At 38.1% G+C, this 15763-nt stretch overlaps 2 protein-coding genes across 2 annotated transcripts in view; both read right to left on the bottom strand.

The window, feature by feature from the left end:
* Positions 1-221: 221 nt before the first annotated feature.
* LOC146730232 (cGMP-specific 3',5'-cyclic phosphodiesterase-like) lies at positions 222-8579 on the bottom strand. Its single transcript, XM_085494117.1, has 6 exons — positions 8478-8579; positions 6558-6645; positions 3104-3204; positions 2245-2461; positions 955-1038; positions 222-820 (listed from the first exon to the last, which is right to left on the bottom strand). The coding sequence occupies exons 1-6, from the start codon at positions 8576-8578 to the stop codon at positions 590-592; spliced, it is 822 nt and encodes a 273-aa protein (XP_085350243.1). The 5' UTR covers position 8579; the 3' UTR covers positions 222-589.
* A 299-nt stretch (positions 8580-8878) lies between these two features.
* Positions 8879-15763, bottom strand: part of LOC100369806 (dual 3',5'-cyclic-AMP and -GMP phosphodiesterase 11-like) — a 92511-nt gene continuing 85626 nt past the window's right edge. Inside the window, exons 6-12 of the mRNA XM_085494054.1 lie at positions 12303-12369; positions 11874-11921; positions 11517-11660; positions 10317-10409; positions 10028-10078; positions 9276-9422; positions 8879-9055 (exon numbers count right to left, since the gene is read on the bottom strand). Of these exons, the coding sequence (XP_085350180.1) occupies positions 8879-9055; positions 9276-9422; positions 10028-10078; positions 10317-10409; positions 11517-11660; positions 11874-11921; positions 12303-12369 (727 nt within the window). The remainder of the gene's footprint in view (positions 9056-9275; positions 9423-10027; positions 10079-10316; positions 10410-11516; positions 11661-11873; positions 11922-12302; positions 12370-15763) is intronic.

The raw sequence follows: 15763 nt of genomic DNA on the forward strand, positions 1-15763 counted from the left end.
ATGAAACTATATTACAATCAACTCTCATACAATCCCAAAATTCATTTAAAAAAAATTCTTTGGAAGAAATAAAACTAGAATCTCCCCACAAAAAGTGAAACCTGTAAAAATATTATCAGCCTCCTTCTGACTGGGTCAACTAGGGACTGTGATAAACAAATAAATTAATTTAAACTTACTGATTGGTAAATAAAAGCTGCCAAGAGGGTCATTTGTGATAATTTTTGGATTTCCAGGTGTTCGGCAGAAGCATATTTGGTAACAGGTCTTGAGGTATTGAGGTTAATCCATGCAAGATATTAGTGCTAAGATAAAGTCACTAGAATTTTAAAGATCATCACCCTAAATTTGAACCCGATGGGTGATGATGACATAAATAAAATCAGAGGACCAATCACGGACCACATCTCAATACTGTGAATATTGGCAAGATAAAACATTGATGAATTTGTATTGACTTTCTTTGATTTGTTATTTATGGATGTATCCTGAGAGTTTTTGTGTCTTTGAGAGTATCCCTCATTGAAAGACGTTGCCATACCAACACACACGAATGGTAAGATGTACTGTAATCACAGTTATCTACTGATCATTGATTTGCTTCTTGTCGGCCATTACGTCTTTCTCTCTTCCGTGCAGACTCTTCTCTATCTCCATCAGATTCATCAATTTCTTTTTCTTCTTCTCGATGATCTTTAGAAGTTCTTGGTTTCACTGTTGTTTCAGCATTTTCTGACTGCGATACTTGAAGCCATTTTTCTCTGTTTAACTCACATCCTTTCAAAAGTGGACCAAACTTCTCATTTATACAACTCAAGTACTGAAATAGATGTAATATTAAAAATAATTGCAATGTCATGTATGGTTTTATGCAAAGCTTAATATTTAAATTGATTTCTTAAATAAACAAATAAATGCTAATCCCATAATAGTATATACATGTAAACTAGTCACCTTATAAACTGGTAAACAGATTGCATCAATAAATTCCACTTGCATCTTGGGTAACAAGTCTTTTTTTTCACGGTTCATCATGTCCTGCAGTAAGACAGACATTCAGTTTAGCATAACATCTAACTCGTGTACCCAACCCACCCTAGTAAACTGGTACATTGAGTCCAGTACCACAACCAACCCATGCCACCCCGGTTAACTGGTACATTGAGTCCAGTACCACAACCAACCCATGCCACCCCGGTTAACTGGTACATTGAGTCCAGTATCACAACCAACCCATGTCACCCTGGTAAACTGGTACATTGAGTCCAGTACCACAACCAACCCATGCCACCCTGGTTAACTGGTACATTGAGCCCAGTACCACAACCAACCCATGCCACCCTGGTAAACTGGTACATTGAGTCCAGTACCACAACCAACCCATGCCACCCTGGTAAACTGGTACATTGAGTCCAGTACCACAACCAACTCATGCCACCCTGGTAAACTGGTACATTGAGTCCAGTACCACAACCAACCCATGCCACCCCAGTTAATTCATCATGACCCTTTCAGGTTGTCAGAGGTGTTAAATAACTCATTCCACTTCAGTTTATTTTTCAAAAATTGAGAATCACCTGTTATAACAAAAAATATTGCTGTTTTTTCATAGAAATCAATGCCAACAGATCATACTTAAATATCAGTAGTTCTTAACTATCTTCAATATTCAACAATTCTCTGAGTGCAATACAACATTTGAATTGGGTAATAACAGACTATCAAATCAGAGGGCATTGTTGCTGGTCAAATTGTTCAAGAAAACATCATGGTGGCAATTATTCAAGAGTTTGCATACAGTAAAAAACATTCAACAACAAAGGTCATCTCACAGACCTTAATAATTTTTACACCATACATTCTGATGGTATGTAAATATCATTGTAATAAAACATGCATATTGTTTGTGATCATTTCTACTTCTATGTGAAATCATTGTAGAAATGAATGATAACAACTAATTTCATAATTCCTAATCTCGCATATAGTGAACAAAATTTGTATTTTAGAGGGGAGGGGGTAATTGACTAAGCTCCCACCTCCTGCAAAAAAGTTTTTAAAGCAGAGTACCTCAAACGTTAGCTAAGTTGGATAAGTATGTTATGTGTGGAAATTTATCAGAGCCTTGTTGACATTGCAATATGACAGTCTATACAACAACCATGAATGTAAATCAATTGTAAAACCTTGTTGAGCTACAGTTGCTTTGGACATAAACAAAACTAAATGTATCTTCATCCTTACCATAGGAGTTTTATTGAATTGATCTCTCTCAAGGTCTCCTTGTTGGAAGAATTCATCTGCAATTTGTTCTGCAACTTTCCTTTCTACTTCCCAAGGTTTAGCAATAGCTGAGACATCACAGGCTGTCATCATCATACATCGTAACAAATCACGATGGTCCTCATTACTCCAATTAAATCGAGCTGCATCAACAAGTTTAAAGAAGTCCCCACGAGTTCTGAAAGAAATTATAAAATATTACACTAATGAATAAATTATGCAACTTTTACAAAATGCATTGTTGAATGTTATGTAATTAAATTATCTAAACCAATTGAATAAATTAAACAAATTATTTAGGTGATAGTTTACACTTTTGGTAAAGTATTGATTCCAACTCTTCAAGCATGGTTTGATCTAATTAAAAAATAGAACACATCTATCATGAAAACTGGAAGAATAAGCTACAAAATTGCACTCCCAATGGGCCCTCTGTGATTACTACTAAGCCATAAATTGAAGCAAGCAGTCCTCATACCAGCAGGTTCCCCTAGTTTGCAATGCAAGTCCATACTACTATCTTGTCATGGCAGACTAGAACCTTTCATTCTAATTCTCGTCCAGGAAGAGGACTAGCGCCCTCTTGTGGGCTAACATTTCCAATATGTTAAAGTGACATCAAGATGCCACTCCTCTGACATTCAAGATCACGAGGTTGGCTCCCCATCCCCCATTCAAAGGGCAAATGGTGACAATCAGCATACTAACTATTGTAATGTGTGTAAGTATGGATTATTGCAGTAAAATATGAATATAATATGCTAATTACCATGCTACTGTTATTTGAAATCAAAGACTTGAAACTGATATTCAGACTTACTTGAAGTAGACAGCTAAATCTGTGGCAAGAATTGTCTGCTCAATCAAACGTATGACATAAGAATATTGCTCTTGAGATAAATTCGATAAAATATCATTCCCCTGAAAAGTAAATACAGTAGAATGCAATCAGTAGTGTTCACTCAGTGTAAAGTAAATACAGTAGAATACAGTCAGTAGTGTTCACTCAGTGTAAAGTAAATACAGTAGAATACAGTCAGTATAGTGTTCACTCAGTGTAAAGTTAATACAGTAGAATACAGTCAGTAGTGTTCACTCAGTGTAAAGTAAATACAGTAGAATACAGTCAGTAGTGTTCACTCAGTGTAAAGTAAATACAGTAGAATACAGTCAGCAGAGTGTTCACTCAGTGTAAAGTAAATACAGTAGAATACAGTCAGTAGTGTTCACTCAGTGTAAAGTAAATACAGTAGAATACAGTCAGTAGAGTGTTCACTCAGTGTAAAGTAAATACAGTAGAATACAGTCAGTAGTGTTCACTCAGTGTAAAGTAAATACAGTAGAATACAGTCAGTAGAGTGTTCACTCAGTCACGGTAAAGTGAATACAGTCAGTAGAGTGTTCACTCAGTGTAAAGTAAATACAGTAGAATACAGTCAGTAGTGTTCACTCAGTGTAAAGTAAATACAGTAGAATACAGTCAGTAGAGTGTTCACTCAGTCACGGTAAAGTAAATACAGTAGAATACAGTCAGTAGAGTGTTCACTCAGTGTAAAGTAAATACAGTAGAATACAGTCAGTAGAGTGTTCACTCAGTGTAAAGTTAATACAGTAGAATACAGTCAGTAGAGTGTTCACTCAGTGTAAAGTAAATACAGTAGAACACAGTCAGTAGTGTTCACTCAGTGTAAAGTAAATACAGTAGAATACAGTCAGTAGTGTTCACTCAGTGTAAAGTAAATACAGTAGAATACAGTCAGTAGTGGTCACTCAGTGTAAAGTAAATACAGTAGAATACAGTCAGTAGAGTGTTCACTCAGTGTAAAGTAAATACAGTAGAATACAGTCAGTAGAGTGTTCACTCAGTGTAAAGTAAATACAGTAGAATACAGTCAGTAGAGTGTTCACTCAGTGTAAAGTAAATACAGTAGAATACAGTCAGTAGTGTTCACTCAGTGTAAAGTAAATACAGTAGAACACAGTCAGTAGTGTTCACTCAGTGTAAAGTAAATACAGTAGAATACAGTCAGTAGTGTTCACTCAGTGTAAAGTAAATACAGTAGAATACAGTCAGTAGTGTTCACTCAGTGTAAAGTAAATACAGTAGAATACAGTCAGTAGTGGTCACTCAGTGTAAAGTAAATACAGTAGAATACAGTCAGTAGAGTGTTCACTCAGTGTAAAGTAAATACAGTAGAATACAGTCAGTAGAGTGTTCACTCAGTGTAAAGTAAATACAGTAGAATACAGTCAGTAGTGTTCACTCAGTGTAAAGTAAATACAGTAGAATACAGTCAGTAGAGTTCACTCAGTGTAAAGTAAATACAGTAGAATACAGTCAGTAGAGTGTTCACTCAGTGTAAAGTAAATACAGTAGAATACAGTCAGTAGTGTTCACTCAGTGTAAAGTAAATACAGTAGAATACAGTCAGTAGAGTTCACTCAGTGTAAAGTAAATACAGTAGAATACAGTCAGTAGAGTTCGCTCAGTGTAAAGTAAATACAGTAGAATACAGTCAGTAGTGTTCACCCAGTGTAAAGTAAATACAGTAGAATACAGTCAGTAGAGTGTTCACTCAGTGTAAAGTTAATACAGTAGAATACAGTCAGTAGAGTGTTCACTCAGTGTAAAGTAAATACAGTAGAATACAGTCAGTAGAGTGTTCACTCAGTGTAAAGTTAATACAGTAGAATACAGTCAGTAGAGTGTTCACTCAGTGTAAAGTAAATACAGTAGAATACAGTCAGTAGAGTGTTCACTCAGTGTAAAGTAAATACAGTAGAATACAGTCAGTAGAGTGTTCACTCAGTGTAAAGTAAATACAGTAGAATACAGTCAGTAGAGTTCACTCAGTGTAAAGTAAATACAGTAGAATACAGTCAGCAGTGTTCACTCAGTGTAAAGTAAATACAGTAGAATACAGTCAGTAGTGTTCACTCAGTGTAAAGTAAATACAGTAGAATACAGTCAGTAGAGTGTTCACTCAGTGTAAAGTTAATACAGTAGAATACAGTCAGTAGAGTGTTCACTCAGTGTAAAGTAAATACAGTAGAATACAGTCAGTAGAGTTCACTCAGTGTAAAGTAAATACAGTAGAATACAGTCAGCAGTGTTCACTCAGTGTAAAGTAAATACAGTAGAATACAGTCAGTAGTGTTCACTCAGTGTAAAGTAAATACAGTAGAATACAGTCAGTAGAGTGTTCACTCAGTGTAAAGTTAATACAGTAGAATACAGTCAGTAGAGTGTTCACTCAGTGTAAAGTAAATACAGTAGAATACAGTCAGTAGAGTGTTCACTCAGTGTAAAGTAAATACAGTAGAATACAGTCAGTAGTGTTCACTCAGTGTAAAGTAAATACAGTAGAATACAGTCAGAAGAGGTGTTCACTCAGTGTAAAGTAAATACAGTAGAATACAGTCAGTAGAGTGTTCACTCAGTGTAAAGTAAATACAGTAGAATACAGTCAGTAGAATGTTCACTCAGTGTAAAGTAAATACAGTAGAATACAGTCAGTAGTGTTCACTCAGTGTAAAGTAAATACAGTAGAATACAGTCAGTAGAGTGTTCACTCAGTCACGGTAAAGTAAATACAGTAGAATACAGTCAGTAGAGTGTTCACTCAGTGTAAAGTAAATACAGTAGAATACAGTCAGTAGTGTTCACTCAGTGTAAAGTAAATACAGTAGAATACAGTCAGTAGAGTTCGCTCAGTGTAAAGTAAATACAGTAGAATACAGTCAGTAGAGTGTTCACTCAGTGTAAAGTTAATACAGTAGAATACAGTCAGTAGAGTGTTCACTCAGTGTAAAGTAAATACAGTAGAACACAGTCAGTAGTGTTCACTCAGTGTAAAGTAAATACAGTAGAATACAGTCAGTAGTGTTCACTCAGTGTAAAGTAAATACAGTAGAATACAGTCAGTAGAGTGTTCACTCAGTGTAAAGTAAATACAGTAGAATACAGTCAGTAGTGTTCACTCAGTGTAAAGTAAATACAGTAGAATACAGTCAGCAGAGTGTTCACTCAGTGTAAAGTAAATACAGTAGAATACAGTCAGTAGTGTTCACTCAGTGTAAAGTAAATACAGTAGAATACAGTCAGTAGAGTGTTCACTCAGTCACGGTAAAGTAAATACAGTAGAATACAGTCAGTAGAGTAGAATACAGTCAGTAGTGTTCACTCAGTCACGGTAAAGTAAATACAGTAGAATACAGTCAGTAGAGTGGTTGTCAAGAGAAAAAAGTAAAAATAAGTCAATGAAATTTCTTACCTTGGAATTGAGAATCATGATGCACTGGTCCAAGTGGTGTTGTTCCATGGTTGAAGAACTGTATAACTGTGCAAGTGGTGAACCAACCCTACAAAACAAAGTACCAACATTATATCATGCATAGTACAGTACAGTAACAGGTACAGTAACAGGTACAGTAACAGGTACAGTAACAGTAACAGTAACAGTAACAGGTACAGTAACAGTAACAGGTACAGTAACAGTAACAGGTACAGTAACAGGTACAGTAACAGTAACAGGTACAGTAACAGGTACAGTAACAGGTACAGTAACAGGTACAGTAACAGGTGCAGTGCAGTGCAGTGCAGTGCAGTGCAGTGCAGTGCAGTGCAGTGCAGTGCAGTGCAGTGCAGTGCAGTGCAGTGCAGTGCAGTGCAGTGCAGTGCAGTGCAGTGCAGTGCAGTGCAGTGCAGTACAGTACAGTACAGTACAGTACAGTACAGTACAGTACAGTACAGTACAGTACAGTACAGTACAGTACAGTAGTCAATAAATAAATAAATAAATATGATGGTACTGATTACATGTGATCATTTTAGTGTAAATTACTTGCATAATATTGTGATAAACCCAAATCAGCCAATCATAAACTTTATTCAGATACTATATATCTAATTAGAATACACACAAGTAAATATTGCGTATTTACTCTAGCGGTAAATCATTGTAAAACAAGCCATACCAAATTAAAACAGCATATGAAAAATGCATAATGTGCTTCTTTCATTTTATTCAAACAATTTGAGTTACTGCCAGTTTACCCTAGGTTCAGTTCATTATCATATGAGGGAGGGACAGTGAGAATAAACTGTTTACAACAATGTGTTTTCATTTTCAAATTTTCATTTAGAATAATTTTTTTCTAGTGACAAAACCTGTGAGTTAAATCGTGATTCTGGATATCATCTGAGTCCTGGTCTCTTTAGTGACTGATCTAAGCAAGTGATTGACACTAGTGTTTAATGATGTGAGAACTATATCTGTCATACAATCACTTATGTGTCCAATGTCAGTAAAGGTAAGTGTTAAAATATTGATCACTGATGCTAATCAATGTTGGTGACATAATTTACTCCATATATTAATAAAGGAAAAATGCAGATATGCTTTGGAGCAATTACATATGCTTTGTTAGACTGGTGCAGTCGGGGCGATTAATTTGTTTTTGTAGTTTAAATTAAAAAAAAAAAAAAAATCACGAAATGGAGGTGTTAGCGCGAAATCACCTGTAACTGCGAAATCACCCCGACTGGTTTATTCTGCATAGCCCTCTATCGACACTGCAGGAACCAGTTGATTTTTCAACGAGTAATTACGTTAATGAGTGTTTTAATTGACAATCATCTAGGCCAATCACAACGCCTCTTCAACTGACCTCTGACGTAGGCAGGATGTAGCAGCCGATTTTTTTGTATACTACAACTAGTACGAGTTATTTTTTTACACATTGTGATGAATTACAAACAATGACTACGACAAACTCAAATTTCAACGTGCCGCCATGTTGGATCTGCAGTGTGACCTTTACAATGTTGATCTCATTATGCACGTATTTCCGCGCCCACCTCATTATAATACGTGCAATTCATGAATATTTAATAGCAATAACTTTTCTGCAGAACAAACCAGTCGGGGTGATTTCGCGCTCACACCTCCATTTCACAATTTTTTTAATTTTATTTAAACTACAAAAACAAATTAATCGCCTCGACTGCGCCAGTCTAATGCTTTGTTTACAGACTGGTAAATACTGCTAGACGTATAGAAATACATACATGTAATATACAAAGTGTTTTAAAGTAGCTATGAATGCGAGGCGATGCGTTGCAATGTGATGTGATGTGATGCGATGCGATGCGATGCGATGTGATGCGATGCGATATGAAAAAAGATACTTACAATATTTCAAAGGAGTTGTTGGTTCCCCTATGATCCAAGTCATGAGACAGACATGATATAAGCAATGCCAATGCTTCTAAGTCCCCAAATACATTATGCATCTGACCAGTCTGTATAGAAAGAAATATTTCACCAATAGTACTTTAAGTATACAATTTTATAACATTTTTATGAATATCAAATGTTCAACCAACACATGGAACAAATTTTCATGTTAAATGTAAGTATAATAAACATAGTGCAAGTATTGTAAAATCTGTATTAGAAGCCATGGTGCCTATTAAAATGGTACAATGCGGTTTCTATTAGAGCATCTGCACATATGAGAAATGATGAATTTTTGGGTCTCAATTGATGGGTGCGACTTCTATTAGACATGCAGCTTCTGAGATTTAACAGTATTATAATTGCAATTTTGAGAAACACATTTCCTGCTTTTTGTCAGAAATACATAAATTTTTCTTACTTACTCGAAGCATTGCAAACATGGTTTGTGTGACAGTGAATGCATGCCTCCAATTATGGTATGTAACACTTCGATAGTTCTTGCGAACACTCAACAACCACCGACAAGCAGCCTAAAAAAAGGAAATTATTCACTTTAGTGATGATAACTATTTAATATTCTACTCACACAATATATCCATTGAGAATCTAATTGAGAATTGCATCATCCTTTCCAGAGTACATTCTGTCATTTAAGTACATTATTTTTCAGTGCATGATATTCAGTTTTTTTTACAAGCTACCTGTAATCATATTGTATGTTTAAAATATATTTTCTAATATCCCACTTACCTCGTAGTTAATGCGAAATTTCTCAAAGAGATCTAAATCTAGAAACATTCGTAAACACGCTTGCAAAGTTTGGTCATCTTCAAGATCAAAGTCATTAAAGCTGTAATCATAAAGTTTAAATGCTGATGCTGAAGGCACTACCATTTTCTGTAATTCAGAAAAAATATACAACTATTTTTACTTTGGCATAATCAACCTGTGGTTTTGTCAACTTTTTATTTCATAAATAGAGCAAAAGTGACCTGGGTATACGTCATTTGGGATTAATTTAAAGAAAGCATGGAAATAATTCATGTGCTGTTATAATTTAATACTAGAAATAAATACATTTATAGTTGTGCTGTGTGACAATCACATTGGTAAAGCAATTTGATCAACAATTGACAGGGCACCTATATTCCACATTTCACTTGAAATAATACTAAAATAGCTAATATTGCCATTGTTATGCATATTAAATAACTAAAGCATGGCGTGTGACAACCACCGCATTTTAATATTCACAGAAGAAATCAGAATTGGATATCATGACAATGTATCTGTGTATCATGTTTCATTGAAATCTGACAACAGTTCTTGACGTATTACTGGAATTACTAATTATTGCATTATTATCATGCAAATTAGGTAATTACTCATGTCTGTGCATTGCCCCAACTCAACTCCCATTGTGTAATTTTCATTTTAGCTGTGATTTGAATATTGACTACTATGATTGCCTTCATAATCTAGGTTACTCAGATGGTACTTACTTTGACTCGTATTGCTTCTTCTCTGGGGGCTGTTGCATGATAGGACAATATCTGATGCAAACAATATAATGAACATTAGAAATTGAATGCAATTATTTCAAAAAAATAATAAAACTGTAACAGGCAAGATGGATGATATATTCAACATAGATACAAACATTGACACCCACATGCCCACATGTCTGCATAGCTTTGCTGAATAGATCATCTATAGTGTTATTTATGTTGAATTGTAATAATAATATCTGGTGATACCATGGCTTCTGTAAGAAATGATTGAGTCACTTACTTCAAGGGCCACTCTATGCCTAGCTGCTGCCTTGACAGCTTTCTCATATACAATTGTATTATGTATACCAAGACCACAAAATATTGCAAAAGCCTGAAAAATAAGCATGAAGAAATTTAATAGCATATAATGATGGCCCACACTGGTGATAGCCCACCCACACTGGTGATGGCCCACCCACACTGGTGATGGCCCACCCACACTGGTGATGGCCCACCCACACTGGTGATGGCCCACCCACACTGGTGATGGCCCACCCACACTGGTGATGACCCATCCACACTGGTGATGGCCCACCCACACTGGTGATGACCCATCCACACTGGTGATGGCCCACCCACACTGGTGATGACCCACCCACACTGGTGATGGCCCACCCTGGTGATGGCTCACCCACACTGGTGATGGCCCACACTGGTGATGGCCCACCCACACTGGTGATGGCCCACCCACACTGGGGATGACCCACCCACACTGGGATTATCCACCCACACTGGGGATGGCCCACCCACACTGGGGATGACCCACCCACACTGGGGATGACCCACCCACACTGGTGATGGCCCACCCACACTGGGGATGACCCACCCACACTGGGATTATCCACCCACACTGGGGATGACCCACCCACACTGGTGATGACCCACCCACACTGGTGATGGCCCACCCACACTGGTGATGGCCCACCCACACTGGGGATGACCCACCCACACTGGGGATGGCCCACCCACACTGGGGATGACCCACCCACACTGGTGATGGCCCACCCACACTGGGGATGACCCACCCACACTGGTGATGGCCCACCCACACTGGGGATGACCCACCCACACTGGGATTATCCACCCACACTGGGGATGACCCACCCACACTGGGGATGACCCACCCACACTGGGGATGACCCACCCACACTGGGATTATCCACCCACACTGGGGATGACATACCCACACTGGGATTATCCACCCACACTGGTGATTACCCACCCACACTGGGGATTACCCACCCACACTGGGGATGACCCACCCACACAGGGAATGACCCACCCACACTGGTGATTATCCACCCACACAGGAGATGACCCACCCACACTGGGGATGACCCACCCACTGGGGATGACGTCATGCTGGACAGATTACATGATTTGACCACACTGGTAATGGTATGCCATGATATAGTTAATGTATTTTAAAAATACTCACCTCGAAGAAATTTTGATCATTTTCATTAAATGGTGTACCATCTAACTTATTGATGAGCTGACTCACACCAACTATAGCACCTGCAGCATTCTTAATTGGCATACATAACATCTGACGTGTATGCAAATTATTCTCCTCATCAGTCTGTGTATGAACAAGATATTATAGGTAACGCATGGTAAACCACTATGTACTCAGTGATAAATAGCCAAGCTATGTATATCAATGTGGTCATGTATCAAACACAAATAGATCTGAGTCACCCAATAATAGTATACTGCTCTCTGTCAGTAGTGTACAAGTCATCCAAAGAGTATTGCCAGTCAATAAGACAGGTATATACACTTTACTACTGACCTTTGAATCAAATCTTGGATCTTGATGCGCATCAGGAATATTCAATGTCTGAAAAACAAAAACAATCATAACTTACAACAAACAGATTAGTTTTCTGGAATACAGGTGTTCAATGCAGGAAACTTTTAGCAGGGTTCATAGAACTGTACAAGAAGTTGCGACAAAGTGTGCAAGAATAAGCAACATGCAACCTCAGTCAAACTAGCTCCACTGTCTTTACAAAAAAAAAACAAAGTTGATAATATTCTGTACAAGTCAAAAACAGCCTTTTTTAAACTAAAAATGACAAAAAAATCTGACATAGGTCCATGCCAAGTATCAAAGCAATTAGGCTAGTAGTTTTCATACCATCCCCTATATGAACAGCTCTGTTGTATTATCTATGAGGACAGAAAATCTAAAAAGTTAAGCACGTAATCAATAGCCTACCTCGCCTGTGGTCGCAACATAACCAGTAATGCCTATATTAATGGGAAAGCGTGGATGGTCTTCAGAACTGAAATTAAAAATACCTTTATCCTTACTATACAAGAGGTAAGTAATTGTGTGGCAAATGAATACGACATAAAGTCTATCCACAAGGACAGCATTGTCTATCCACACGGATAGCATTGTCTATCCACACGGACAGCATTGTCTATCCACAAGGACAGCATTGTCTATCCACATGGATAGCATTGTCTATCTACATAGACAGCATTGTCTATTCACACAGACAGCATTGTCTATCCACACGGATAGCATTGTCTATCTACATAGACAGCATTGTCTATTCACACAGACAGCATTGTCTATCCACACGGATAGCATTGTCTATCTACATAGACAGCATTGTCTATTCACACAGACAGCATTGTCTATCCACACAGACAGCATTGTCTATCCACACAGACAGCATTGTCTATCCACATGGACAGCATTGTCTATCCACATAGATAGCATTGTCTATCCACATGGACAGCATTGTCTATCTACAAGGACAGCATTGGCTATCCACATGGACAACATTGTCTATCCACATGGACAGCATTGTCTATCCAAATGAACATCATTGTCTATCCAAATGAACATCATTGTCTATCCACATGGACAGCATTGTCTATCCACATAGACAACATTGTCTATCTACACGGACAGCATTGTCTATCCACATGGACAGCATTGTTTATCCACATGGACAACATTGTCTATCTACACAGACAGCATTGTTATCCAAATTAACATCATTGTCTATCCAAATAAACATCATTGTCTATTCACATGGATAGCATTGTCTATCCAAATGAACATCATTGTCTAACCACAAGGACAGCATTGTCTATCCACACGGACAGCATTGTCTATTCACACAGACAGCATTGTCTATCCACACAGACAGCATTGTCAATTCACACAGACAGCATTGTCTATCCACATCGACAACATTGTCTATCCACATGGACAGCATTGTCTATCCCAATGAACATCATTGTCTATCCACATGGACAGCATTGTCTATCCACATAGACAACATTGTCTATCCACATGGACAACATTGTCAATCTACAGACAGCATTGTTATCCAAATTAACATCATTGTCTATTCACATGGACAGCATTGTCTATTCACATGGACAGCATTGTCTATCCAAATGAACATCATTGTCTATCCACATGGACAGCATTGTCTATCTACAATGACAGCATTGTCTATCCAAATGAACATCATTGTCTATCCACATGGACAGCATTGTCTATCCACATGGACAGCATTGTCTATCTACAAGGACAGCATTGGCTATCCACATGGACAGCATTGTCTATCTACATGGACAGCATTGTCTATTCACATGGACAGCATTGTTTATTCACATGGACAGCATTGTCTATCTACACGGACAACATTGTCTATCCAAATGGACAGCATTGTCTATCCACATAGACAACAATGTCTATCCACATGAACAGCATTGTTTATCCACATGGACAGCATCGTCTATCTACACGGACAGCATTTTTATCCAAATTAACATCATTGTCCATCCAAATGAACATCATTGTCTATCCACATGGACAGCATTGTCTATCCACATAGACAACATTGTCTATCTACAGGGACAGCATTATCTATCCACATGGACAGCATTGTTTATCCACATGGACAACATTGTCTATCTACACAGACAGCATTGTTATCCAAATTAACATCATTGTCTATCCAAATAAACATCATTGTCTATTCACATGGACAGCATTGTCTATCCAAATGAACATCATTGTCTATCCACAAGGACAGCATTGTCTATCCACACGGACAGCATTGTCTATTCACACAGACAGCATTGTCTATCCACACAGACAGCATTGTCAATTCACACAGACAGCATTGTCTATCCACACAGACAGCATTGTCAATTCACACAGACAGCATTGTCTATCCACATCGACAACATTGTCTATCCACATGGACAGCATTGTCTATCCCAATGAACATCATTGTCTATCCACATGGACAGCATTGTCTATCCACATAGACAACATTGTCTATCCACATAGACAACATTGTCTATCTACACGGACAGCATTGTCTATCCACATGGACAGCATTGTTTATCCACATGGACAACATTGTCAATCTACACAGACATCATTGTCTATCCAAATGAACATCATTGTCTATTCACATGGACAGCATTGTCTATCCAAATGAACATCATTGTCTATCCACATGGACAGCATTGTCTATCTACAATGACAGCATTGTCTATCTACAATGACAGCATTGTCTATCCAAATGAACATCATTGTCTATCCACATGGACAGCATTGTCTATCCACATAGATAGCATTGTCTATCCACATGGACAGCATTGTCTATCTACAAGGACAGCATTGGCTATCCACATGGACAGCATTGTCTATCTACATGGACAGCATTGTCTATTCACATGGACAGCATTGTTTATTCACATGGACAGCATTGTCTATCTACACGGACAACATTGTCTATCCAAATGGACAGCATTGTCTATCCACATAGACAACAATGTCTATCCACATGAACAGCATTGTTTATCCACATGGACAGCATCGTCTATCTACACGGACAGCATTTTTATCCAAATTAACATCATTGTCTATCCAAATGAACAGCCTTGTCTATCCAAATGAACATCATTGTCTATCTACATGGACAGCATTGTCTATCCAAACGAACATCATTGTCTATTCACATGGACAGCATTGTCTATCCAAATGAACATCATTGACTATCCACATGGACAGCATTGTCTATCCAAATGAACATCATTGTCTATTCACATGAACATCATTGTCTATTCACATGGACAGCATTGTCTATTCACATGGACAGCATTGTCTATTCACATGGACAGCATTGTCTATCCACACGGACAGCATTGTCTATCCAAATGAACATCATTGACTATCCACATGGACAGCATTGTCTATCCAAATAAACATCATTGTCTATTCACATGAACATCATTGTCTATTCACATGAACAGCATTGTCTATCCACACGGAGTGCATTGTCTATCCACACGGAGTGCATTGTCTATCCACACGGACAGCACTGTCTATCCACACGGACAGCACTGTCTATCCACACGGACAGCACTGTCTATCCACACGGACAGCACTGTCTATCCACACGGACAGCACTGTCTATCCACACGGACAGCACTGTCTATCCACACGGACAGCACTGTCTATCCACACGGACAGCACTGTCTATCCACACAGACAGCATTGTCTATCCACACGGACAGCATTGTCTATCCACACGGACAGCATTGTCTATCCACACGGACAGCATTGTCTATCCACACGGACAGCATTGTCTATCCACACGGACAGCATTGTCTATCCACACGGACAGCATTGTCTAT

This window comes from Saccoglossus kowalevskii, chromosome 19 (genome assembly GCF_978046115.1).
Source record: "Saccoglossus kowalevskii chromosome 19, keSacKowa6.1, whole genome shotgun sequence".
NCBI classification, from domain to species: Eukaryota; Metazoa; Hemichordata; class Enteropneusta; family Harrimaniidae; genus Saccoglossus; species Saccoglossus kowalevskii.